This window comes from Phoenix dactylifera, chromosome 15 (assembly GCF_009389715.1).
Source record: "Phoenix dactylifera cultivar Barhee BC4 chromosome 15, palm_55x_up_171113_PBpolish2nd_filt_p, whole genome shotgun sequence".
NCBI classification, from domain to species: Eukaryota; Viridiplantae; Streptophyta; class Magnoliopsida; order Arecales; family Arecaceae; genus Phoenix; species Phoenix dactylifera.
The window spans coordinates 8,058,472-8,085,501 of record NC_052406.1 but is presented as its reverse complement, the minus strand read 5'-3'; the positions used below and the strand labels follow the sequence as shown (position 1 = coordinate 8,085,501).

Below are 27,030 nucleotides of genomic sequence, written 5' to 3'. Positions count from 1 at the left end.
TTCTTCAATATTTTGATGCACCCCACAGTCACACGTGAAAGGGAAAAAGTACGTTGGTTGTTTTTGTTCTTGCTAAGATGCTTAATTAAATACTGTCTTAAAACATTAAGACAAACGTTCAGAAGAAAATCCAAATTGCCTGGGTACGTAGCTGAAGGCTTGCCACTGAGAACCTTGAATTCCTTGCTTAGTTCAAGGTCCAAATAGAAGGTGTCCACGGCCTCACGGAACCAACGAACAAAGTGAAGAACTTGATCATTCAACAAGGTTCTTTCCTTTTACACAAAATGACACACCAAGCCAAACTACTAATGAACATGCATAGAAAATACTAATACTATAACAATTCTCACTCTTATTACTCAAAATAATATATAATTCCCCCCAGGAGCTGAAGCCAACATCACAACAACAGGACAATCAGTCGGACTCATTATTCTTTCTTCTTGCAGAGAGATTTCCTCAGCCTGCAATATCCATGCATAAACTTTGGCTGGGGGGGGTGAAATGTCAACCGAACCGAGCAGACTCGGAGGAGAAGCAGATGAACCAAACCGAGTTGTCTCGGAGTGGTTTAGAGCTAAACGGCTAGTTTTTTTTTTTTGGCTGAAATAAACGGCTAGTTTTCAGAGCAGAGAAAAGCATGCTAAAAAGTTCTTTACGGAGGGAGGACTGGAAGTCTTCTTTGCCAATCCAGTCCAAATCTCGTCGATACCCCGTTTCTAGAACATGGGCGGCGAACTCGAGGGGGATGCCGAGTTCACCAAGTTAAGAATTCTGTTCCAATAGTTCTCGTCCTCGTCCCCTTCCTCCCCATCCTCTTCCGCGCAGCTGCCACCCTCCGCATTGTAATTAGAGTCCCCACACCCATCCGAAGAATTCCGGTCATCGGAATTCTCCAGCATGCCAGGGAACCCTGCATCGAATTCCCCACCGGAAGACTCCGGGAGCCACGAGGAGGAGTCCCCACCAAAGATCGACGTGGTGTCCATCGAAAAGCTGGCGAAGCTATCCATCCTATGATCTTTGGTGTCCGGCATTCGAAGTGGCTGCCTCTCGAAGCACTTCCACTCCAGATCTTGCTCCTCTTCCAATTCCTGACCTGGTCCTTCATGGCACGTTGTGGAATTGGCATCCATTACCCCGCTGCTTGCGATCGGCAGGGCGTTCTCCGAGAAGCTCCCGGTGGATGTTGGCGACTCGAGATCGATCCTTCCGCCTGGATTTCCAGTGGTGGGTTTGCTGGACCAGGCTCCTTGCCATGCCCGGAGGGCATCAAGAGGCGGCGCCGGGGGAGCCACCGAGTCGCTGCCTGGCGGCGGAGGAGGAGGCGGAGGGGCAGAGGAAGAGGGTGACTGCGGTTGGAAAGGCGGGGTGGCACGAAGTCTGGATTCCCGGACGAGGCGGGCCTCGGCTTCGAGGCGGGCGCTCTCCCACTGAGCCATGTGGCTGAGGTTGGCGGCGCTCCTGGGCTGGCCGTCGCAGGAGCTGAGAGCGTCGCTCTTAGGCTTGTGGGTCACCGGATCGATCCCCATCTTGGCCAGCCGCTTCTTGAGATGGGTGTTCCAGTAGTTCTTGATCTCATTGTCAGTTCGCTTGGGTAGATGGGTGGCTATTGCGGACCACCTGAAGCAATTAAAGAAAGGAAGTCGAACTCCTCTGAATGAAATTTTTTAAATTAAAACACAGAACTATCATGGAGAAAGATGCATGGCTTCACTTAGGTTTGAACTAAAATAATTGATGTTATTTCAGTGACAAACATCCAGATCTTTTACGCGTTAATTCGCAGCTTAAAACTGATATAGAACTGTACTGATCCATCAAGCTTTGTGAGGGGGGGATGTGATGCAGATGCATGCACTGGTGTTGCTGGCAATTAATCGCAGCCGTGGTCACCTGTTTCCAAGAAGAGCATGAAGCTGAATGATGGTCTGCTCTTCCTGCATGCTGAACTTCCCCCTCTTGATATCAGGCCTTAGATAATTTGTCCACCTCAATCTGCAGCTCTTCCCACACCTCTGAAGTCCTGGCCGTGTGGAAAAGAAGAGTTAGTTCAACTCGAATGATTACAATAATCCGCTAGCGCTTATATTTGCATCACAACCACAAGAAACACCCCAAAGGGCACTCCACTCACCGGCTTTCGCAGGCAATGCTCGCCAGCTCCCATGGCCGTGCTCCTCGATGCAGGCCAGGAGCTTCTGGTCCTCCTCCGGTGTCCACGGCCCTTTCTTCAGGCCTTCCTTCTCGCAGCATGGCGATCGGCCCATCCGAGATCCTCCTCTCACCCACGAGGCTCTCAAGGTCTTAAGAGACCTTTAACTCTATAGCAGCGGCATGCAAGAAGAAGAGATTCTTATCAAAAGCAACGACATTTCAGTGAGTCCGGCGAGTTTGTGTGTGAAATATAAAATGGCACAGAAAGTGACACAGGAGTGCAAGGATAAATAGAGAGAGAGAGACGGGCAGGGAAGGAAGAAAGGTCAGCAACATAAATGGCAAAGATATAAATTTCTTGGAGTGGCCATGACCAAGCTGCCCTTCTGGTAGTTAAAGAGCTACCAGCCAGAATTACTCTAATTTCACGATCAAGGTTCTTTGAATTCCCCATGGTCTCCACTCTCTAAGGTTAGATTGAGACATCTTCAGGCAAAGGCATCAGCTGACCAGATATTCAACTCCATTGTTGTTTCACAAACGGGCCGGCTCGTGGGCGTCGGGTTTGTGAGAGCGGCTGCTCTTGTTTGATGGTGCACGGAGCCATAGTGATACAGATCATGCACAGCCCAAGATATTTAGATTTCACTGTATGCTTCGGTCTGAGCAGCAGACAAAAAATGATCTAATTATTGTCACAATTCAGGACCTCATTCAAAATGGCCAGTCAGAAGGTATTAGTTGGGTTCTTTGATCCTGTATAAGAACCCAAGATCTATCCAGCGAATAACCGATGTGGGACTAAATACACGCCTACACGGATCCTCACATACTCTCTTCGTTCAAGCTCTGACGTTCTCGTCAGGCTAAGAATTCAAATCCATTCAAATCTAATCACAAACACTATGTTCGGCTCGTACGTAGTCAGCTCCATTCCCCAATGGATCCGTGCTATAGTGTCTCCTAGTCCATATAAGTTATGAGCTGAGTTCGCTCTGATAATATTTGTCACAACCTATAATCTCACCTAAAATGGCTAGCCAGAAGGTATTATTTGGGTTTCTTGATCCTGTATAAGTACCCAAGATCTACCCAGCGAATAACTAATATGAGACTAAATACACGTATGTACGGATCTCATAATTATATCTAAGAATTTAGCTGGTTTTGTAAATTGGCAGAATCGGGTCCTTCTTGAGAAGATAACAATGTGACATCCACTCTTATCCAGATGAGAGTTATGGAGGCCTTCCGCTTTTTTTACTTTTTGGGTACGATAGGGACCATTCAAACGACCCGCACCAACCCACGCGAATTGGCATAGACTAATTTATCCATGCTATATCAGTTACATGCGATACGACACTTTTGCCCTTGCCGGTTCAATGAGGACATCTTTCTCGCTCTATGGGGAATGGTTTAGGGTTATTGGGCGAGGGCTATTCCTTGCTGCGTTATTTGTGTTACTCTGAAATTTGCTGCTGAGAGAGAGAGAGAGAGAGAGAGAGAGAGAGAGAGAGAGAGAGCAATGTAACTTATTTAGAATGATTGGCACCCTCACAGGTCATCGGAAATTTGCTGCTGCAGCTTGATGGTAATGTTTATAGACTTCAAAATATTGGTTATGTAAATCAGAAGGGATATCCTGAGCGCTGTGTTTCATTTGCTTACATGCACAAAGACATGTGGTATCTCAAACCAGTGGGAGTCCTAGTTAGAATTGGGAATGGCACAAAGGGAGAGAAATTGGAGCACCAGCATGCATGGGTAGGGACTTTGAAAAGTGGGGTTGAGGACTGACGCGTCGTTAAAACTTACCATTCCATCTCTCTCTCAATAAGAGAAACTACATCCTAACAGACCTGCAGTAGATTAAATATGTTACGCTGCATGCGCTGCAAATTTTAGTCATCACCATTCTAGAACAAAATTTCTAACTTGAGCCAACTACCCTCAATTCACTGCAGGAAATCTGAGCTTTTTCAATGTTTTTTTTCCGATGCTAGCGAGAAGCATCGAGAAATTTTGGTTCAGTGCCAAACCTTACCGACGCTTCTAAAAAGCGTCGGTAAATCTTAAGAATCGACGACGCTTAAAAACGTCGTCGCCCATCTCCTTAGTCTCGATCGATGCCCTATCTGCCCTGTGCCAACATCAATCTCTCCTCTTCTCCGCCTCATCAATCTCTCATTCACCACCTCTCGTCTCCTCTCCTCTCCTCCTCCCTTCGGCGCCGACATCAATCCACCACCTCCCCCCGCTCTCTCACCTCCATCCCGAGCCCCGATCGGCATGCTCCGCTCCGCTTCTCCACCGCCATCGATCTCGCCCTCGTCTAAGGTAGGTCTCCTCCTCCTTCTCCTCTTTTTAAAGCGTTGTTGGAGCGATATCTAGGGTTTTGGGAGAGTTTCGGCAACAAATCTTTCGGTGGCAATGGGAAGGGGGAAAGCTTCTCCTTCGTATGCAGCGAGTCTGGCGCCAACACTATGAGGACCCCGGCCTCCGCCGCTGCTAGGAGAGGTAGAGCTCTGCAACCGGCGAAGATGGGTATCCGATTTCTCTTCTTAGAGCAGGTGAAATTCCTTTCGATCATCCCCATCTCGTCGACCTCTTCCCTCTTGCCCTAAATCTAGGTCTAAGTTTTTTCTTGGATCCGATCGCAGGACGGACCTAGCATGGTGGGCGGAGATCCGACGGTGCTCGTGGACGATGGGTCTCGATTCGGATGCTAGATGCTTCTCGGCAGGTTCTTTCCTTTTTTTTTTCCTCTTCTTTTACTTCCGTTTCCCACTTTCTTCCCTTCTCAGATGCTAGATGCTAGATGCTAGATGGTGGCCTTAGGATCTCCACTTTTTTGGCATCGAAGCCGAGGTTAGCACGGCCACTGAGAGATCGAGCTCCGATGTGTCTTCGTCTTCATCCTCGCGCCGGCGGCTTGTCTACTGAAGAAAATAATTTTTTTAAAAAAAATTTAAGGCTAAAGCGACGCTTTTAAGCGTTCCTAGAAAGTGTCGCTAAAAACTAACATTTTACAATGCATTTTAAAAGTGTCGGAAAAAACTTTTTCCACTCAGGTATCGCCGACACTTCGGCGATGCTTTGAGTAGCTTCGGGCGGATCTTTACCGATGTTTATAAGCGTCGGTAAAGAACGTAAAAAACGCCGGAAAAGATTACTTTTTCTATAGTGAATAGTGATTAGTTGGTTGGAACCCTGTTATATATCTCAGTACTTCTAGCTTGTTAGGATAATAAGGATTTTGTGGCAATATAAAAATTGCTGAGAACAAGCATATGGGTGATAGAATTTATGTTAAGATAAATAGAAAAGTTCTGAGCGGACAAAAGGAGGAAGGCACGAAATAAGGAAGACACATGCTAATATTGTGTGCAGTACTCACGCAGCGTGGAAAGGGACTCAAAAGGCTCGACATCATGCATACTTTTCCACGAGGGAGACAGGGGGGGTCGCCCTCCTTAACTCCCTATGATCCGTTGGCCAGCTCCCCCGCTTCTGCACCCTCGCTCTCTCTCTCTCTCTCTATTTATATATTTCAAAATCCATGAACTGGTTTCATTAACTTATAAAAAAGTAAATAAGCAGCATGAATGTGGTTTCCTTACCCAAATACAAGATCTCGAAGGTGAACTTACTGTGTTGCTGCGTAGATTAAATACCTCAATGACTACGAGTGCAAAAACCACCTCGCAATAAAGAAAGATGCAGCCACTAGAATATATATATAACCCTCCTTGTGAACATTGGAATGGAAATCTCATCTGCTAGGTGAAAGAAACTAAATGAGATTCTTTGACAAAGAAAGACAATTTCAATTCCTAGGGACAATGAAAACTACCTGTGGCACCATAAGTCCATTAATTAATTAATGCTAGAGCCATTGTTCTGTCCTTATCCCAGTTCCACTCCTGTACTTCTAACTCGGGTGCTAACACCGAAGGACTTTGAACAAATGATTTTTCTCCTCCAAAACCAAACGAACTTGAAAAAAGCGGAGAGAGAACAAGACCTGTTTTTCAGTAATCTCTTCGCTAACCTACTTCAAGGCACCTCAGGCCTAATTAAATAGGCTTTCTTATTTATAAGATACTTTAAACAAGTTGATTTTTTGATCATTATCTTTCAGAATAGTCAAAGTTAACCTTGGTTTAGATTCGTCAGGCCGAGCTAAAGCATCTTAAATAGCCATACAACTGCTAAGGATTGTCTGAGCTTGGTTAGTTGGTTTGAAATGCTTTAGTTTCTTAGGACTCGAGCTACTGATAACCTAATCGTGGCCACCATGGACCAACACCAAATCACCAATTAGAGATCTTAGGTAGAACTAAACTTTCAAACAAAACAAACCACGCCTTCATGAAAGATGCCTTCAAATAACACGTACCTGCTACTTAAATGAACCATAAGAATATATTTCTTGCCTTTGGACCCTCAGTTTAGTTCTGAGTTCAAACAAATGTTTTTCTTTTCTTTTCTTTTCTTTTTTTTATGAGAGAGAGGGGAATTATGACTCCACTGTACTTTCTGGCTAGTATGAAGCAACTGTGAAAGAGCAACTAAACTTCAGAAGCTAGCCAGAATGCACCCTCCTTTTTAACAGAAATTAGATCGAACGTTGGAGCGTGGGGAGTCCCACAATTGTACAATAGACAATAGAAAGAATTATTTTGAAATGGACTAAAACAGCCATTTTCGATGAGAAAATTGACACAAGTTGGTTTTAGGACTGCCCCCTTTTCTTGGTTGAATAGTCTGAGCTTGAATCCATGACATTGGTCCTACGCATGCAGTATGGGACCTTTACATCAAGACCCTCATTTATTTGGGGTGAGGGAAGACCAAAATGAGATCGATCGACATGGTCATTCCACCTTCGTTTTTGTGGGAAAGGCACCGATCCGGATACCAAAACAAATATTAAAAAAAAATGGTATTGCGCGGTGTTAATATTGGCTTGAAGCTTGGAATGACAACCCGTCCGTAAATTTGGTATTAAATGGCATCGTGAAGGACCATCCTTAAATTTGGATGGGGCTCAATGAATTAAGGGCCATCTTGCCCCAAGTTTTACACAGTAGTCAAGACTCGAGAGTGATGGTGGCCTCCTCCTAAGAGCAGGCTACTTAACCTCGAAATTGGTACGTGGCAGGCCCCCTATTCTGCTGCTAGTTAGAATCATACAATCGAATCATGAGCGGGTAAACACCATGATCGATCATCTGCAACGCTGCTACGTACGTACTATGCAATAAATAGAGAAAGCAGCCTAAAACCTAACCCTTCTCGCACAAAAAGATTGACGAGATCTAGGAGGGTAATATAACTTGCCCCCCCCCCTAATTTTGCTGCTAGTTAGAATCATACAATCGAATCATGAGCGGGTAAACACCATGATCGATCATCTGCAACGCTGCTCCGTACGTACTATGCAATAAATAGAGAAAGCAGCCCAAAACCTAACCCTTCTCGCACAAAAAGATTGACGAGATCTAGGAGGGTAATATAACTTGCCCCCCCCCCCCCCCCCCCCCCCCCCAAAAAAAAAAAAAAAAAAAACATTTTTTTATGAATAGCCATAATATTTTACATAATTTTTATTTTAATTTTAAAAAAATTATTAAATAAATTAATAGTCAGTCACTCCATCCATCGGATTATAACTTCTAGTCCCTCTTAATTGGAACTTTTACACTCATCTGAAATTTCAAAATTTCTTTATATTTTAGTCCCTTATAGTTACACATATCTATTTTCTTTTACGAACCATAATTATGTACATGCAGATATAAATGTGTGTAAGAATAACATAGTTGTATGCATGGAGAATATAACTATGTATAAATATTAGTATAAGTATGTACAATATAAATATAAGTATATATAATGTGTGCAGGACTAAAAATTAAATAATAATGATCTAGGTACTGCATGTTAGAATGCGATCCAAAAAAAGAACCGGATGTAAAATTCTCCAAATTTATTTTTGTAAAACTTGATAACTAGTCAAATGAAATTTAGGAAGCTTGTTGTATTTAGATGATTGTGTGAAGCTTGCCGTGATTGAGATGGTTGCATGTGGAGGCATGGTGATTTGCCATCCATTTTTCCTCGCGTTAATCACATACTCATGCCCAAGTAGAAATAATTGAAATGAGGAGGGGAGAATTAAGAGAGAGAGAGAGAGAGAGAGAGAGAGAGAGACCTGGGGAATCCTCCGTACTGTGCTGGCGATCGAGCTGTTCCCAAGAAACAACATCCAAATGGTGTTCGAATTATCAGCCAAGTCTCTGGCGACTCGTCAACATGCTTCCATCTATCACCAATGTATCGAATAAAGCATGCATGGATGGACATGCAATCCATGAATCCCTTTTCAGACAGAATTGGAGGCGTTTGGTGGTACTCTTTCTGAATGGTGACACACTTTCTTTTAGCTTCGTCAACCATCTACCACCAATACATCCTCTGTGTCCATAACATCGTCTGTGTATGTAATGATTATCGAACTAACATCATGGGTTAGAAGCTTTTGATTTCATGAAACCAATTCAAGTGGCATGGTCAAGTGTGAACTTCTAGGAGATCTTCGGGGGAGTCGTGTCATGGAACTGAGAATTAAATAGAGGGAGGCATTATTAGACCTGCCACCTAACAGAGAGGCATCATCTACTACTTCTTCTTCTTCCTGCCACCTAAATGCGACCCAATTTATTAAGCAAACAGCAGAGAGCCACGATCACCTGTTCCTGTCCAACAGACGGCCCTCTTTGCCATTGGAGAGAATTCCAATCACAAACGTACGTGGAGAGCACCCTTACAGGCTGCAGCTTTTCTTTTGTCAAGTCGCGGTCCATTTACAGAGAAGATAATGTGGTTTCATTTGAGGATGAAAAGGAGATGTTGTTCTCCCACTGGTAAGGATATATTCTATAGTCAATGATGTTTCATGAAGTGACAGGGAAATATTATCAAAAAAGCTGCTAAACTTATGTGTAACTTAATTGCTCTAAGTAAAATGTTTTTACTAGAGCGCTACTTCTTTACTCGCATAGCTCTGGATCAGGCAATAAATAACCAAATGTGGTGTTAGCAAATTGAGCTTGGTGTAGCTGTAAATATGCAATGAGCCACATTTGCAAGACAATATATACATACAGTAGAAATTTATTTTGGAAAAAAATAAGAAAAAGGAAGAGGTGGAAACAGGGGTTGGAAAGAGATGGGAAGCGATGTGCCTGCAGTTTCAATATAGGGCTCGTTTGGTTCGCGGGAAGTATTTTCCCTCCTAGGAATATGATTCCTGGGAATCAGATTCCTGGAAAGAGGATACCTAGGAAAGTACTTTTGACATGTTTGGTTAACCATGGGAAAGTGACTAATTTCCAAAGTGCTTATGTTTGGTTGACCATCCACTTTCCTAGGAAAGTTATGTATAATTCCTATTATGCCCTTAATAAAAATTAGGTCTTTAATGCCTCTTTAATGCTTCTTTAATGCTGAAGGGTCTTTTTGGGAAAAAATAAAAAAGGAGTGATTCCCACCTCATGGGAAAGTAACTTTTCCATGTTTCTCATGGGAAAGACTTTCCCATGAAATGTGGGAATCATATTCCCATGGGAATACCACTTTTCCATCTCTCTCCTTTGAAAACTCCAACCAAACAAGAGGCATTTCATTACTTTTCCATTGACCACACTTTCCCCCCTCATTTTCCTGCGAACCAAACGAGCCATAGAGTGAGAGCTAGAACAACAGAAAACATGCTAATACATAACATCGATGCCTAGCTACGTCAACATCTGGACGGTCATGCAGAAAAAGATGATTTGCGCAGACGCAGTTTCGCATTTATTTCTCGGATGAAGTTTCGATGAAAGGTCGATGGGATTCGGTGAAAGGTTGCTTTAGACGTAGCAGTGAAGCATACATATATCGGTGTCCCATGGGCATCGCAGCTTTCATCACTAATTGCAATGCATGGCTCTTTTCAAGGTGAGAATAAGTTTTGGAAGCTATCTCCCATATGGTGTCAGCATGCTGGCTGCTGCTACACTGGGTTCTTGTAGCCATGCGATTGTCATTAAGCTGTCCCAAATATTTCAAACATGGATGACTTCAGTGGAGAATCTGTAGGTAGCACAGTTTAGGTTGCCCGTTTAGTTGAGTTGGCCTACATGGCTTGCCATATACTCTAGCTTACAGGACTGATAAATAAAGAAAAGAAAGAAAAGGTAAGAGCATGTGATTCTCTTTTTTGATTCGAATTGGAGGAAGGAAGACACTTCCCAAAAATTTTCTTCAATAAAGAGTACTATGTACAGGAAAATAGAAGGGAGATTTAAGCAGAAAAGTATATGATTCTCATGTCAGCACGTACGATCATTTAAACAGAAGAGTAATGTGGCCGGTGCGACAGCAAAAACTCTTTATCATGCAACCTGACATGAGATCTACGAGTGGAATCACGGAGCAGGCCATGGCCCCTCCAACAAAACAATTCAGTAGTGGTAGGGTGTGGAATAGCTAATGCCATGGCATTCCAAGCTATGATCGCGATCGAGCAATCGACAAAAACATTTATAGAAGACTGGAGCTAGAGGTCACACATATTGCCGAAGGAGCTGTCTGTGTGGGAAGCTCTCAGAGTTCAGGGGTCCAGAAGTACAGCATCACTCACTGAGTCACTGTGCGCTGCGCTGGGTTTGCCTACATCCTCACAGTGCCAACATAATACGCTCACGTGAATCCAATCTGAGCTTCTGATCTCTAACACATCCTTTTATTGATGCAGATCTTAATTTAATGCAGAGAGAGCTAAATGAATTCTCCTAAAAACCTTGGAACCTGGCATGTGCATGTCTTCACCATCAGGATCATGCTGGCAAGCAGCTGGCTGATACTGATCCACTACAGTTCTATAAAGCATAGCTGCATGGCTCGGAGAAACTGAGCTGGCTTTTATTTATTTATTCAACTTTGTTCTTTGATCCAAGAAAGCCACACCTAAAGATTCTAGTCTCCCACAATACATTCCAAGATGGCACATTCATCAGCTGGAAAAGTTGCACCCTGTTCTTTTACTTCTTTTAATTAGTCTCAATAATAGAAGACTATAGTCCTTGTAAGAACGCAGTAACCTTTTAATTTCTAACTTCCAGTTATATTTGGTGCGTGGATTGAACTTGGTGCAAGTCAAGAGAGCCCAGGCAAAACAAAGATAATTTTTCACGCTTGTCCTTAATTATTTATAGGAATCGCAATGAGACCGTAACAGAACATTTCAGAGAAAAATACGTTTATCCAATAGCAAAGGAAATATCTTTCAAGTTCTGAACACATAGCCAGCGTCCACTAGAAGGGGTGCAACGAGGAGACTAAAGCCCTCTCTGCAATTCTGCCCTCTAGTGTCTAGATGGAAACTTGAACTGAAAAACAGGATATATGACATGGGATTACCGCAAGTAAATCTAGATAACCGTAGTGTTCGAGTCTAGGTTGACCTGCTCAACTAGCTAGCTTCTCGACCTCTAAAGAGAAAAGGAAACTGACAAGTAATGAATCGATGACGAATTCCTCTGTATCTTGTCAGCTGTTTTCTGAAAAGACGGGGGAAATCTAGGTGAGATGTAGAATATGTGATCATTAAACATATTTGGTCACAAGAAGGCAGTTGATAATGAGTTAGATCCAAGCGGCATAAATCTGATCAATTATTAAGAATGTTAACCATTAAAACTATCTTTTTTAATGAGTGATTTCTAGAAATGCTTTAACTGCAAGGGATTAGAAAGGAATTCCTTTTCTGCTCGACAAATGGGTAGGCAGTTGGTTGGTGCAGGTGCTGATAAAGGCAGACATTCAACAACAGATACATTATTAGGATGAAATAAGAAGGTGGCAGAAATACTCGTGGTGAAAGAAGTGCATTTTTGGTTAGGCTATACATAGGTCGGCAAATTTGATCGACAACAACAACAACAATTTGGAGGATTGAGTTTCTAGAAAAAGGTTCCTGCATAAGAAAATTTACTAATGCAGTTTTAGTGGAACTTGAATTATAAATACCATCGATCAATTATTTGGACACACATTGAGATAGAAGAAAACTAAAATGATACTAAGCATCAATAAACTCGAACTGGCTTTTGTAAAGTTGGTCATTGCAGCATTCTGCTAAACTCCCTTTCAACTCTGTGTGTGTGTGTGCGTGAGAGAGAGAGAGAGAGAGAGAGAGGGCTGATACTGTCTTATGCATCCAATGGTTGTCAGACAAGTGGTGGAAAACAATAATTTGAGCATAGCATGTCTGAGCACATTGGGATTATGTGGTGGTAAAAATCGGAATGATTATTATAAATTTGAAGCAAATGATATCAACCGTTCTTCGTCAGTAGACTGCATATCTAACTCTATTTCAACAATTAATATATTAACTCAGAGTTGTATGAACTCACCTCATGTGACTGTACCCTCTTAAAGACCCATTAATCCATCGAAAAAGACCGACCCAATTACTTCAATGACATCTTTAATGCAGCATCAACTAATGTAAGAAAAGCAAAACTTGGTATTGCATACTAAGAGGATGACTAAATAACAATGTGTTTTTAGCGAACATCTAATATCTCTAGAACCTATAAGATCATGATAGTGAAGGAAAAATAGATATTATCGCAAAGCATGATCAGATATTATTGAGTGTTTCTACACTTCATTTCCAAGACGGTTGACATATTGCACTTTAGAAAATATCTTAGTATCAAGCTAAAATTTAGGACAGGAACATGAAAAGTTGGAACACTGGAGAAAGAAGTCAAATATGAGGTGCTGGCTTGAACATAAGAACATATATTAGAATAAAATAGTATGTAATGAATTCAAGTTTTTGACATATTAAAATGTCCTGCAATGAATTCAACTTTTTTGAGGTACTCGGTGTTCATCTTTTACAGCAAATTATCGACAAGGACCTGCTCATCCGAGAACAAAGTAAAGACTGAGGGCAGTACAAACGACAAGTTAAAGAAGCGTAAAAAAGAAACATGGGTCATACGCCATATGGGGGGGGGGGGGGGGGGGGCAAGGGGCAGAAAACCAGTTAACTTTTCAATGACATGTACGTCTTCTTTATTGCTGTGGATGCGGTCCTCACAATTCTTTTAGAAGCCACTTGTGGTGTTCAAAGCTTCCACCACGCCCAAAGAGAATCCTTTCAGGCACCTCCCTTGCACCTTCAAGTGGTCCAACGATAAATAATGTGCGAAAGCTTTGGCCTGCTCCCTTGCTCCTGGCCCTTGTCCCACCAAAGGATCCCCTGTGATCATCTGATACAATAGTAAGATTAAGGTCATAATATAAGTGATCTTCAGTTAATCTGAATAAAGATAAGATTCAATAGGAAGGTGCCTTCATAGGTACTCAAAAGCAACAATTAATGCCTAGATGATCACAGAAGCTCAGGTTCGCATATCTTGAGAATCGATTAGCTATGAGCTCTGCAAGGCAAGGCCCATCTTTGTAACAAATGTTCTCTGGTGGAAATACATTAGCTTGAAGCCATGCTGTGATGGTATTTGCGTTATTTTAGAAGATAAATATGAGCTCAAGCTCTACGTTGCTGAAGATAATTTTTATGATCCCGGACAAAGTTTCAAGTCTGTCCTATGTACTTTAAACAAAGAATTTTGCATTTCCATTTCTTTCAGATCACCTTTAGTAAATGTGCTACATTTTCACCATGCATATGACAAGAATTTATTAATTCACTTGGCAAATCATTGGGGAAAAATGAAATGCCCTGGAGCTTCCATCACCCATGATCAGATTTGCCATTACAACTCCTGCTATGGTCATAACTGTAACCATATCAGGGAAAACTGACCCTGCAGTCTTGTGAAATTTCATCATGGTTGTGCAAAGTGCAGCTTAGCATGTTTAGTTACTTCCATGCCTCTTGTGACTAAACAGAGCATGAACCAAAAGATTCTACTGAGTTTGTGAACCTCATCCACTAAAAGATTTTACCGAAGTTGTGCGCCTCATCCTTATACTTAATTGAATAGTAGACCATGAAATTGACTGCTTTTTTCTGTAATTGTATTAGTTAGTGAAAGAAAGACAATATGCTGACACCTTTTCCATGTTTGGCCTGGGTGTCTGCAACCAACTCTGAAAAATTCAACATATGGCAGCTGACAAAGGAGATGCTACAACAATCTCTGGAAAGTTATTTTACTTGATATTTCAGATAAAGGTAGTACTGCTGTTGTATGTCTTTCCAAGCAAGGAAAAGGATTTCATATCCTTGATTGGTATAGTTGGAATGATAATCACCCTGATGAAGTCATGTAAGCAAATACTTGGCAATATATCATCCAAGACTCCATAAAATGATATGTTTGTGCTATTGCTATTTGATGTTTGAAAGCAAGTTAATTTCAAGCTCATTGTATTGTTTCATCTATATTCTGGCAAAAAGAACCAGAAAGTTCATAAAACCAAACTCAGATACCAAAAAAAATCCTCATTAGCAAAGTGATATTTCAATCATATAGAAATATTTCTCATATACCATAACCTTTTCATGCTTGCAAACTGAACGGTTAATGGGTGTGGTTGTCAACTTTTGTAAACAGACAATGGTAAATGTTTGATCCTATTAAGGTGCATCTTATGCCTGTGGCATTATGGAAATAGGAGAGAGAATGATAAGAGTGGTAACGATAGGCACCAAAGGAGAGAAGTTTTTTGTATACTTTTCATGTGGCATGAACAGCCGTATATATATAAAGGAAAGGGAACGAATCCCACACAATATGCATCAAGAATGGAAATGTACAAAATCAAATCCCACAAAATATAACAAAATCAAATCCCACACAATGTGCATTAAGAAAGAAAAATACAGATTAGGTGCAAGGCATGATATTCGTAAGAGAGAATGTGTGAATGAATATATGGCTGGCTTTTTCAGATTCAATTCTGAGTTGCCATGAACTGTAGATATATTTGTGAGCGAAGCTATATGAATTTAGTAGCAACCATCAACTGTTGTCAACTCTGGCAAGCTTCGCTAATAATAAAACAAAATATTTAGAGAAGTAACAAGTAGAGAAGACAAAATATCAGAAAATGAAAGACAAGCAGCATGTCTAGATTTCTCCTTTAAAAAGTCAGAGCAAAATCTGACGAGGGCCAAAACTAATCCAAGAATGGCATCATGCCTTCATATTTCAGCCATCTAACAAACATAGCAGTTCCTTCGAACAGCAAATTAAGAGCCAGCAGTATAATTCATCATTCTAGTACTAACCACAACAGATGGACAATTTAATGTACTTGCAGAGTGCCAGATGTTGCAGATTACAAAAAAACTTATTATCCCCACATTTCTGTTTACTGACAAGAAGATACTTGGTATAACAATAGAACATTCTCCCACGGCGACCAAAATGCTTATCAAGTATAAAGAAACAACCCTTTCTGAAGTCCCAAAAAGCTTCTCCAGATGACATTGCTTAAAGCATGATATTCCCTGCATGTCCATGTTACATCCATACCTCAGCTTGAATGCCAGCAGTCGAAAAAAGATAAAGACAAACTAATAAGTTGCGTAATTTCCTTGATCAATAACATTGGTAAGGACAACAGCAGTACTGACATCAGGTGATATTTGGTATGGAAACTAATAAGTTATCTGAGGATCTCTAAATGACCCTGGGCTTAACAGACATAAAACTGAAGCCAGTTTTCCTTAGGTCTGCTATCTCCATCCATCACTTTCTGACAAAGAAACTATCCGTATGTTCCTACATATATTTCCTGAGCATTCGAACCACGAATTTTGTTTTGGTGCATTTATAGAAACAACTTGTGGTGATCTCCCTGGGTGGCAGATTTATGGATATGGCTTCCCAAAGTTTCCAGCCTAAATTTTGTGGTGCTACTTCGAGCCACATCTTTACTTAACCTTCCCTAACTACTACATTTCATTTATTCACACAATTATAGCTCCCTTCATGATTCGCCTTATGTTCATGTACCCTTCTCATTATGCAGCACTCTAGAGTAGTTGCATAGTTAAAGCCTTAATTATGCAGCTTTCCTCTGCTAACATTTCTCATTGTATAGGAAGGCCAATAAGCCAGCTGACTGGCTCTACAAAGAGGGTCTAAATAGTTACAAAGGAATATGTTGGGGCTCCAATTTTTTGCTAACTTGACCTTGTTCATATTGACATAAGCGTTGTTTTATTTCAAAGAATTTTTCTTTCTCTTTCTAGAAGATGTTTCAAAGGAATATTACCTAACCTGAATGTTAAAGCCTTAACAAGTATGTGTTATTATTTTTATTTTTTTTAGGGAAAGGGAGGGAGACTCGCCCATTTCCTGATTTGGGCTCACCGAGTTTGTCTTAGAAAGCATAAAAGTGGTTTTTGTCATGCCTCAGATCCAAAGCATAATTTGTCACGAGATTTGGAGCGTGACATATTCGTGCTACTGAGGGGTATAACCCAAGATAACACGAAGCCAAAAATTTTATTTAAAATTTCAAATCCATCTTAACTTCCAAATTCATCTAAAAAAATATATAATAAATAAAAGTTCAATTTTATTATTCATTAAGTGCAACCAATATTGGTTCAGACCAACTACATCAAACATAAATACCAACCCATAATCCTCGATATTTAGAAGATTACTAAGCTACAAATTCATAAGCAACTAAAGAATTAAAGTTCTGCTATATAACTCGCTAATCTCGCTTACATGAACTCTAAGCCTAGACCGTTCTTTATCCTTACTGATCCTACTCACCTGGAGAGAAAATAAAATAGAGATATATGAGTGACACAACTTAGTAAGTAGATCTTTCATTATCTTACCGGATCAAGAATAAGTTTTCCATGTCAATGTATTATGTAAGAAAAATAACAGTTATTGCCAAAATAAAACGTTCATGGTAGAGTATATTAAAACAAGTCATAAAGCAAATCATGTATGAACAAATCATCCTTCTTTTATAAACATAGTTCTAAGTTTATATTGCAAATAAATTCGTAAAATCATTCTTCATATCATTTAATCCTATCATGGATCAAAACATTGCTCACAGATATACATACTATTACCGTAACAAAGCTGTAATCGACTGCATGTCCCATTCTGCCAACTATTATACCCATTGGCGAGGGTCGTATGCCAACTATTATACCCGTTGATAGAAGCCGTTACCAACTATTATATCCGTTAGCGAGGACCATTACCAACTATTATATCCGTTGGCGAGGGCCGTTACAAACTATTATACCCGCTGACAAAGGTCGTTATCAACTATTATACTTGCTAGTGAGGACCGTATATAGGTATCTAAAAGCCTTTCACATACTTATATTTTTTTCTTAAAACATACACATAATAAATGAAAAACACTAAAATGCATAATCATATTCATATTTCATAATAAAGCTATTTTATTTAAAAATTTATAAAACTATTTTTTAATAAATCATGATTTTTATATACTTATGTTGATCCATAATTCAAAAATAATAATATTTACACAAGTTGTGAATCTTATATAGGAAAAATATTTCTGATCCCTAAGCTACTGGTGCCACATACGGGCTGCAGAACAATGTTGTTTCCGTTCAGGCTGTCTGCAAAAACTATTCAAGCCACCAAGGTGGTAGCCCAGTTGGAACGGGGCGTTTACTTCCAACCAAGTGGTTCCAGGTTCGAAACGCGCGGGCATCGATTAAATTTGGGGACCGAATGCTCCACGCCTGGACACGGGGTCTGGAAGTGCTACTGGTCGGCTGGTAGCCTGGGTGGTGCCAGGTGTGACGTACTTACACGGAGGGTCGGATCGGGTAACCGAGCCGGCTCACGGATGGGGAGGGTATAAGTAAAATAGGTCGGCGTGCCCAACACACGACCCGGTTTGCCCGCATCGAACATTCTCCTAGCGAGGTGGGGGGCCCAGTGGGGGCTGCTACGCGAGGTTGGGCTTGTCCCTTCCTCCCCCCTTCTCCTTTTTTCTAGCAAAAAAAAAAAAAAAAACTATTCATCAGCAGTTAAATGGATCGAATTTTATTTACGAGAATTTAAATCACAATCCCTTGTAAAGGCTGCAAACCTTTCGAGCCTTTAGAGTAGGTGCAGAATAATTATTAATAAAGTACTAAATTCATATACATCTATTTACCAGATTGTAAGTCACAGGCAGCGCACAAAGGTTGCAAACAACTTGCAACCGATAGGTATAATATGTTTAGAATGTTTATTGATTGGTCATTAAAGTTTTAACTGTTCAATCCCTATCTGGGATATATGTTTGAAAAGTTATCGTTAACTCCCTAAGGGAATATCACTGTTAGACTCTTAGTATCAAATCTCATACAAAGACTGCAAAGAGCAAAAGTCTCTATATAAAATGTCTGAAAAAAAAATGGGATTTTGAGCACCAATGATTGTAAATTTTTTTAGCCATTCCTAAATAACAAATCTCTCATACAGGTTGCAAAGTTTTAATGTTTTCTAGTTTCTAATTACAAATTTCATGTATAAACTGCCGCTTATTTTCAATCTATGTATGAAAAATAAATGAAAAGGTTATCAATAATTATTTATTAGACCCAAACCAGTCTATATCATGAAATATGTTTTAGTGAAAACAAATAGTAGTTTCTTGAACAGACATGAACTTATTTATCAATCCCTAGGTTACAACTCACATATAGAGATTGCAGATTATTCGTAGCCTATGCATGGAGCATGCTGAAGAACACTCATTGAATAGTTATTTGGTGGTTTTTAATCTATAAATCTTATATATATACTAAAAATATTTTGCAATTCTTGTAACAGTGTAACAATTTTTAAGAAAAAGAATAATTAATAATTTCCTAGGTACATGTATAAGCATTTACTTCCCCCTCCAAAATATAATAATTTGCATATTTAGTATTGACTAAGAGTGCAACTTTGCAGGTCAAGTTTGACTGAGGGCAACCAGAGCCCAATACAACTTGACAACAAATCCGACCAACCTGATGACAGTCTAACGCAACGCTATTTTCATCTAAAACAATATTCATGTTGGTTTGAGCAAGCTTTAAGCCAAATTAGATTGATAGTTTAACAATTAACATACAAATAGTGTTTGTGATATTTTCAGTTTGAAAGCCACAAAAACAAAAACAGAAAAAGGAGGAAGAAAGCAAGGGTTTACTATTGGGCCGGGCTAGGTCAGATGCTTTATTAAAAACATCGGTTAGGTTTTTAAATTGAGTAAATTTACCGAGTTTAACTAATTTTACTTTGCAGGTTAAAGCGTAATCGAACAAAGAAAACACTTAGACGGTTCACAAGCGGTTGAGATTTTAGAAATAAACCATATTCTTATGCGACAGTTTATTATATTTACATCGATCTATTGGACGTCTCTGCACCTAGCATTTAGTAGACTTCATACAATAACTATTCTTGTTCTAATCTTTTCTTTAGTCTTATCTTCCAAAATTATTACAAAATCTTTTTTCTTTATTACATTAGCACCCAACGTAAATTATAGGTTGGCATTAGAGAAACGAGGCCCAAACTACATGATATCGACCTCTTTCATTAATGCCTACTATGGTCGACACGTTGCTAATCTTTCTACGTAATAATTCAAGTGGGAGGGATTGAACAAAAGGCTCCACCCAATCCCTTGGCTCCACCAGAGGTCAATTACGACGGCGGCTGGATCACATCAACGGGCTTGATCGCACCAATGAACGCCGGGCCCATGACCTGGCCGGATAAGGACCACCCATGTTCATCCCCTGATCCCATATTTATCCTTTCCTCCCACCCTGTCAGCACGAACACGTGTCAACCATTGGTTTATTCTTCAGGAATCTTACGAAGATCCTGATTCCCAAGCTGTATAGGTTAATCCAGAGAACAGCTTTCTCTTACATGAAGATGGCGATTGCGGCTGGAAGGTTTAAAACAGAATGAATACGTGGTGTGTCTCTGTTTGTGGGAAGGCTGTTTTCTGTTTGCGGTAGGCAGCATAAAGAAACCACCAACTATGGACATTCTAGGATCATGAATAGATCCAGCCTCTAGAGTGGCAAGTCCTAACACGATTTCAATAGATTAATTCTCGCTATAGGACGAAATTAGCAAGTATAAACAGACTGGATGCCCCATGGCCAACATTTCAAACGCTCGACCACCTCTTGGGTGTAGAGAGAGAGAGAGAGAGATGAATTTTGAGCTTCCCCCCGGTTTTAGGTTCCATCCAACGGATGAGGAGCTCATCATCTACTACCTTCATAACCATGCGATGTCGAGGCCGTGCCCGGCCTCGATCATTCCAGAGGTTAACATATGCAAGTTCGACCCGTGGGAATTACCAGGTTAGTTTGCTCGATTCAACTCAACTAAGTTTTGATCCTAAGCTAGTTAATATTCGATTTCATCATAATACTTTTAGAAGCATCATTCTATTTCCTCTATTTTTTTTTTTTATTATTTTGCTGTAAATCTTGCCATATGTGTGTAACTATGGCCTACAATGGCCCCCTTTTTTTATATTATTATTGTAGGGAAGTCATACTTACGCGAGGGGGAATGGTATTTCTTCAGTCCGCGTGACCGTAAATACCCGAATGGCGGACGGCCTAACCGCGCCACCGCATCGGGGTTTTGGAAGGCCACAGGCACGGATAAGGCCATCCATAGCAACTCCAAGCACGTAGGGGTGAAGAAGGCCCTCGTGTTCTATCGAGGCAGGCCACCTAAAGGGTCCAAGACTGAGTGGATCATGCATGAGTACCGGCTGGGCCAACCAAGTAATGGAGTTTTCAAGCCTACGAGAGTAAGTACTAGGTTAGAAGACTTCTTTCTTATATATATATATATATATATATATATATATATATGTTGCTCTTGTTTTCTAGTTATACTAACTTCGCATTCTCATTTCATTTCATAGGTTGATGAATGGGTGCTATGTAGGATCCATCAAAAGAAGCAGTCAATGAGGATTAGAGATGATGGGCAGGAAGATTGTTTTGTCGAGGAGACACCGCATATGAAAATAATAAGTAATTTGGAGGAGAACATGCCAAAATTTCCGAGATCATTCTCTCTGGCTCGTCTCATAGAGCCAGATTGCAGCCTAGATGCTCAACTGTTTGATGAGTTGCCAAATGGCCCGATCAACGGGCTTTTCGACACCCGTTGGTATGATTGGACTGCTGACACGGTTAAATTTCAATCGGCCGATGCGGCGAAACCTGTAGGAAGTCAAGAGTCTTCTGCTCAAGAACACAGTCTCTGTCGGTCCAATCTTCCAGCATTAAGATATTAATGGAAGCAAAACAGAGGAGGGGAGTCAAGCCAGCTTGAGCTTGACCATGAGCTTCTTCCACTGGTCAAAAGCTTGTACAACTTGTCCTCTGCGGGGGGAAAAAGAAAAGCTTGTACAATTTGTCCACTATGAGAAGCTTGCATGTGCTCTAATTGAGGTGAAGTTAACACACCCTGCTATAGGAGGGATGGTATCAAGAATAGATTATATTCTATCCACAGTTTGTGTGAACATGCGTGTAAATTTATTGGGGCAAAAAGGAATCAGCCAAGACTTGTACTCGGGTTAATTGTTTGAAGATATGAATACCTTTAAATATCTATGTGAATGTATTGGAATCTATGAGCATGCTTTTTCTTGTTTTTTTTTAATAGACTTTTTCCTGTTTCAGCAGAGAGTGTTAAAGGAGCTTGTTGGCCCAATCAGCTATAGACCCAATCAAGAAAATACTTTGTTTAGATTTGCAAATTACATACTTGGTCTAGCTCATGCCAGAGAAATTAAAGCCTGTATAACTATGGGGTTGTCTTAGTCTTCTTTTGTATATTTTAGTTAAAGAAAGAAAGAAGGGTACACCCACTTGAGCTTTTCTCTTTTTCTTTTCTTTTTTTTTTTTTGATTCAGGGAAACTCATTCGATTAAATTACCTAAGTCCAACTACTTGGGGATGCACCACCTCCAATTTTAACCCAAATCCTCACGGAAAAGTGTGTAACCATGAGGCATTGTGAGTTTGCTCTTAGAATTAACATTTACAATAAGCTAAAAAATATCAAGCAAAATTCTAAGCCAAACCTACCCTTGCCTTGAATGAAGCCACACTTTGGAGGAGTTTTTGACTAGTCTGTCCGAATTGATTTCAGCTCAAGCTCAAGCCTATTGACCAATCATAATCTTTCATCGAACTTAAAAATTTCATCAATGAACATTGTGCATTTATCAATTATTTGTATTTTGTTCATTTGCAAACATTGAGAAAAACATAAAAAGAAGTAAATATACTAGAGAATCTGAAGGGAACCTTCCCTTTCATTTAATTACTGAAAAGTTCTGGTGGCAATCTCCTCTTTTGTTTCTCATCAACAAAAAAAGAAATAAAACATAGTTCTTATTCACTCAACCCGCAGAGTAAAAAAAAATTATAACTATTCAACCACAATATGTATCAAAAGGCAAAGATGTCATTTGGATGATTAACCCTTTACATTACTAAAATCAAAGTAGATAATTAAAACTCCAACTGGAGGTTATATATACTAATAATCAAAGTTCATAGAGATAATACGAAGATTTAAGGGATTTAAATATAGATAAGGAAGTTCGTCTGGGGTTATGTGTAAAACATCATTCATAAAAGGAAGTTTCTTATATCGAATTGGAATTTGGGAATAGATTTAAAATATTTTTCTAGAAGGGAAAATACGTCTAAAATTGTGACAAGAAATAGAGAGCTAGCTATAATTTGCTCTCAGTTTGCAAGATGTACTGAAGTACTAATAAGAATAGCTTTAAATGTAAACCACTATCTTGAAAATTCCTATCTGATTTTTAAGGGATTTTGTCATGTTTCTCAATAATTTTGACATGCCCACCTCATTTTGTAGCTTTCAAAACTTTTAACATAAATTTTTCAAAACTTTATGTGTTTCTTGTTTGAAAAAGATAAGGTCAATTGTTAATAATTGAATCATTTAACAAATAGTCATATAAGTGGTTTGTTGGCGATAAAGGCAGTTCCAAGTCTCGAATATTTACTCGTTATAATATGTGCCACATCCTCCTTATCCATTAGCTAGTACAAAATTTGAATAAGAATATCCATATTAAGCACCCACTCACTAAGATAAGGAATCATCATCTAAGATTCCTTCTTTTTTTTTTTTTTTTTGTACTACGGCGGCTTACTAAGATTCCTTAGTCATCAATACTTTAACAAGGAATCGTCTTAGACTCCTTCATCATTACTTTCTCTAACAAATCGCCTTATTAAAATGTGAAATACTGATTAGCCACGGCACGTTCCCTAAAAGGAATTATTTTTGCCTCTTTGTTTCTATACAGGCTTTTGGTTTGTGCTGGACTCGCATGACAGAATATTTCTTATCTTGCTTTTTTTTTTTTTTTTTAATACAACAGCTGCGCACCCTATCCTAGCATGGGTACAGTCAGCAAAATCAAGAGCAACAATCTAATAAAACTGTAGAAGAAAGATATTCTGGTCGGTACATAGAACCCACCCGGAGTGCTGTGCTGCATAGGATGCAACCCAATCGATAGTTCTAATCGTTTTCCTATACACATTCACTATCTGAAAGTCACTACAGTTTTTCACCATCTACCGAATGTCATCAGGTAGGAGCGCGAGCAATGCTGAGCAGACGTGGCTGGGGGATCTCCGCAGAGTGTGGGATATGTGGAGCTGAGGAGTCGGTGAACCATGTGCTTTTGCAATGTACATGGGCGAGGTTGACATGGCAGTGGACAAGGATCCCGCATGAGGCTCGGAGCGCGAGGCCATAGTTCCTTCAGGCGATACGGCAGGGGCTGGCCAGTTCAAGGACTTGTCAGGAGGCCATCAGAGCGACTTGCATAGCACATCAAATTTGGCTGGCAAGGAATGCTCGTACTCTCGGTAAGCGTAGGGTGTCACCGAGGTTTGTTGCGGAGCTTGCTCGAGTGCAGGCCATGAAGATCAGGCCCATCCTTTCTTCAGATAGACCTTTGATAACTCAGGACACCTGGGTTCCCCTTCTGCTTCGGCAGCTCCTCAGACGGTATTTTTCACCTGAGAGCCCCCACCCCCGAGTTTCCTCAAGGTCAATTTCAACGGGTTGGTACCGGATGGCGGTACGCGGGGCAGTGCAAGCTTTGTCATATGAGGCCCGCACTCCAGGATGGTGGCAGCAAGTGGCTGCCAGCTGTTTGACACGTCAGTGCCAGAGGCAGAGCTGCGAGCTGCCTAGGTGGGTCTGCGTCATGCGCGGGTGGTGCTGCAGACCAGTTCGATCATTCTGAAGGGCGACTCGGCCACGGTTATCGGGTGGATTCAGAGAGGGTTGAGGGGTGACGGCACAGACCATCCTTTGATCCGTGACAAAGTGATGATGATGAGAGATGTGAGGGTCTTTCAGGCCAAACATGTATTCAGAGAGGCAAATTGGGCGGACAACTGGGTGGCTGCCCACCACTCAGGGTACACCCTTTGGTCAGGGAAGGGGGAGTTACGTTTAGCACTCCGCGAGTTGTCATATTTTGACTTTCTTGGATGTACCGTATGAAATACCTGCTTTAAGAAGAAGAAGAAGAAGTAGAAGTAATGTCATCGGGTAGGAAACTCATATCTCCCCTCGGCCCTCTTCGCACAGCGAATCGATCACTACTATGGCTATGTGGCATCTCTTTCCCCGGATCCGAGATGGGATATGGGACGTCCACGTCTGATCTGGTACGAAGATGTTATAATGTCCACGTGTCGAACATGTAGAGATTACGTGGCAGAGGGTGCCTGCGCCCTAAAGCCGCCGTGCAGGGCCCGTGGGGATGACGGTTTCGTTACGACACGAACGTGTCGGATATAGCGCGGTTGAGGAGGAAGCGGGCCCACGAGTTACGTGTCGGCCGTGCGGTTGAGGTGGGCAAGCGGGCTCACGCGTTACGTGTCGGCCGGTGCGGAGAGACCTTCGTTGGAGATATCATCCAAGCCGCCAACCATCTTTAGAGCGTAGCACTTTGCCTTGTGTATGCACACACAAACACATGCAACTGCTTCTTGTTCTTCTCTCAATTGGTTTAGATCATCATATATTACTATGATGGTGTGTGACAGGTAAATGACAGTGTAGATAGATTTGAGGAGGCCCCGTCGAATCGCAATTTTTTTGTATAGTCTATTTATTTTTTATTATTATTATTTTTTTATTTTTAAGATGTCAGATCTCCTCAACATCCATCGTTCCTAAAATATTTCATGGCAGAAATATTTTGCGACCTACATGTGAATTTTTATGTTACGACTTGGGTTGTCATAGCTCTCTTGAGGCCTGGTATAATATATACTAGGTATCCTATATATCAAGCCATCTCTTTGATGGAATAATGCATTTTACATGTTACAAAGCATCTTATGCCCTTTGATGAACCACCACTATTACCATTACATTATAGGCCTAATCTAATCGGAGAGAAGGAAGAATTTTCTCAACCCGTTCAATTCTCAAATTTTTTTTATAAAAAATAAAATATTATGAAAGTAGGGTTTACATCTTTTTTTTCATTGATGATCAATTAATGAATCAAAACTGAGGTATATATATTATAGCCTCTATTTATAATAGTAGGGAAGTCCGTCTTTGACAATCCTAATCAAATTCCTCTCCTACTTCGAACAGGATTAGCTTTCCAACAATAAGCATAACTAATAGAAATAAATACGAAAAAAATATTATAATCCTACAAAATGTAGATATCGATTCCCGCATCAATTTCTTCTTATATCTCTCTATTTTTTTTTAATGGATGGGGAGATACGTTTGATCAAGTTTTTCATAAAAAGAAAATTTTTAGTTTAATCAGCTCGTTTCGTTACCCAAATGATGGAATATGGGCTCATTTTAATCTCTTAAAGAGTTAGTCCTATGTCGTATATCTCAAAAACGTATCCAATTTGAAAAAAAAAAACATCTCAATTGGATGCCGTATGACTAAGTAATAGCCTGTGGAAGTTTGGTGCTCGATTCAACTTTCCGTTGCGGCGAATCTCAGTTTTGGCCCATGTCATGTCCTACACATAGTGGCCAAAACAATCTACATAGAGTTTGATGATCCTTCTAAATTAAAGCTAGGCCATGCATTTGTAACCGTTAAAACTCTAATTCTAAAATAAAACTAAGGAATAGAGCTAACTACGGGAATCACATATAACTTTGCAATTGGTGGCTGCCCTGTAACCCCATGTCTTGGCAAAGAGGTCTGTGACCATGTAATGCATGCCTTCTTAAGCATCATATTGCACGGTCATGCAATACTATATTTAAAAGATCATCTTCCAACCATAAAGATGGATTTTTTTTCTGAATTTTTTGTCTCTGTAAATGGTTGCTCTTAAAGTGGAAGTTGATTCACATGTTTGGTTTTAGAAATGGATTATTAGGTGAGACTTAACTATCTCAAGCTGTTGCAACCAAGTTGGAAATATCCAAGATATTTTCATCTAAAAACAAGACACAATTTTGGGTTCTTGAGATACAGGGAAAACATTGTTCGAAAGGTGTAAATAGAAGAGCGGATGGCCACCTCTCAAACGTAAGCCACAGTATTGAGGCTATCATGCATGATGGACCTTAGGCCTCACCATCTTTCCTCGCTAAACTCCGAGGATATTCGACCAAACTCAGGTCCTTTTGGCCTCCTGTATCTATCAAGAAGCCAATCAGGTGGTGGACCAGCCTTGAAGGTGACCAAGTACCAGCTAAAATACTATCAGAGACA

At 40.5% G+C, this 27,030-nt stretch overlaps 2 protein-coding genes across 2 annotated transcripts; one reads left to right on the top strand and one right to left on the bottom strand.

The window, feature by feature from the left end:
• Nucleotides 1-227: 227 nt before the first annotated feature.
• Nucleotides 228-2,689, bottom strand: LOC103716377 (transcription factor MYB106-like). Its single transcript, XM_008804346.4, has 3 exons — nt 2,141-2,689; nt 1,900-2,029; nt 228-1,626 (listed from the first exon to the last, which is right to left on the bottom strand). The coding sequence occupies exons 1-3, from the start codon at nt 2,271-2,273 to the stop codon at nt 723-725; spliced, it is 1,167 nt and encodes a 388-aa protein (XP_008802568.1). The 5' UTR covers nt 2,274-2,689; the 3' UTR covers nt 228-722.
• A 17,732-nt stretch (nt 2,690-20,421) lies between these two features.
• On the top strand, nt 20,422-21,911 carry LOC113462247 (NAC domain-containing protein 2-like). Its single transcript, XM_039134326.1, has 3 exons — nt 20,422-20,587; nt 20,777-21,048; nt 21,166-21,911. Exons 1-3 carry the CDS (start codon nt 20,434-20,436, stop codon nt 21,541-21,543), a joined length of 804 nt encoding a protein of 267 aa, XP_038990254.1. The 5' UTR covers nt 20,422-20,433; the 3' UTR covers nt 21,544-21,911.
• Nucleotides 21,912-27,030: the final 5,119 nt, after the last annotated feature.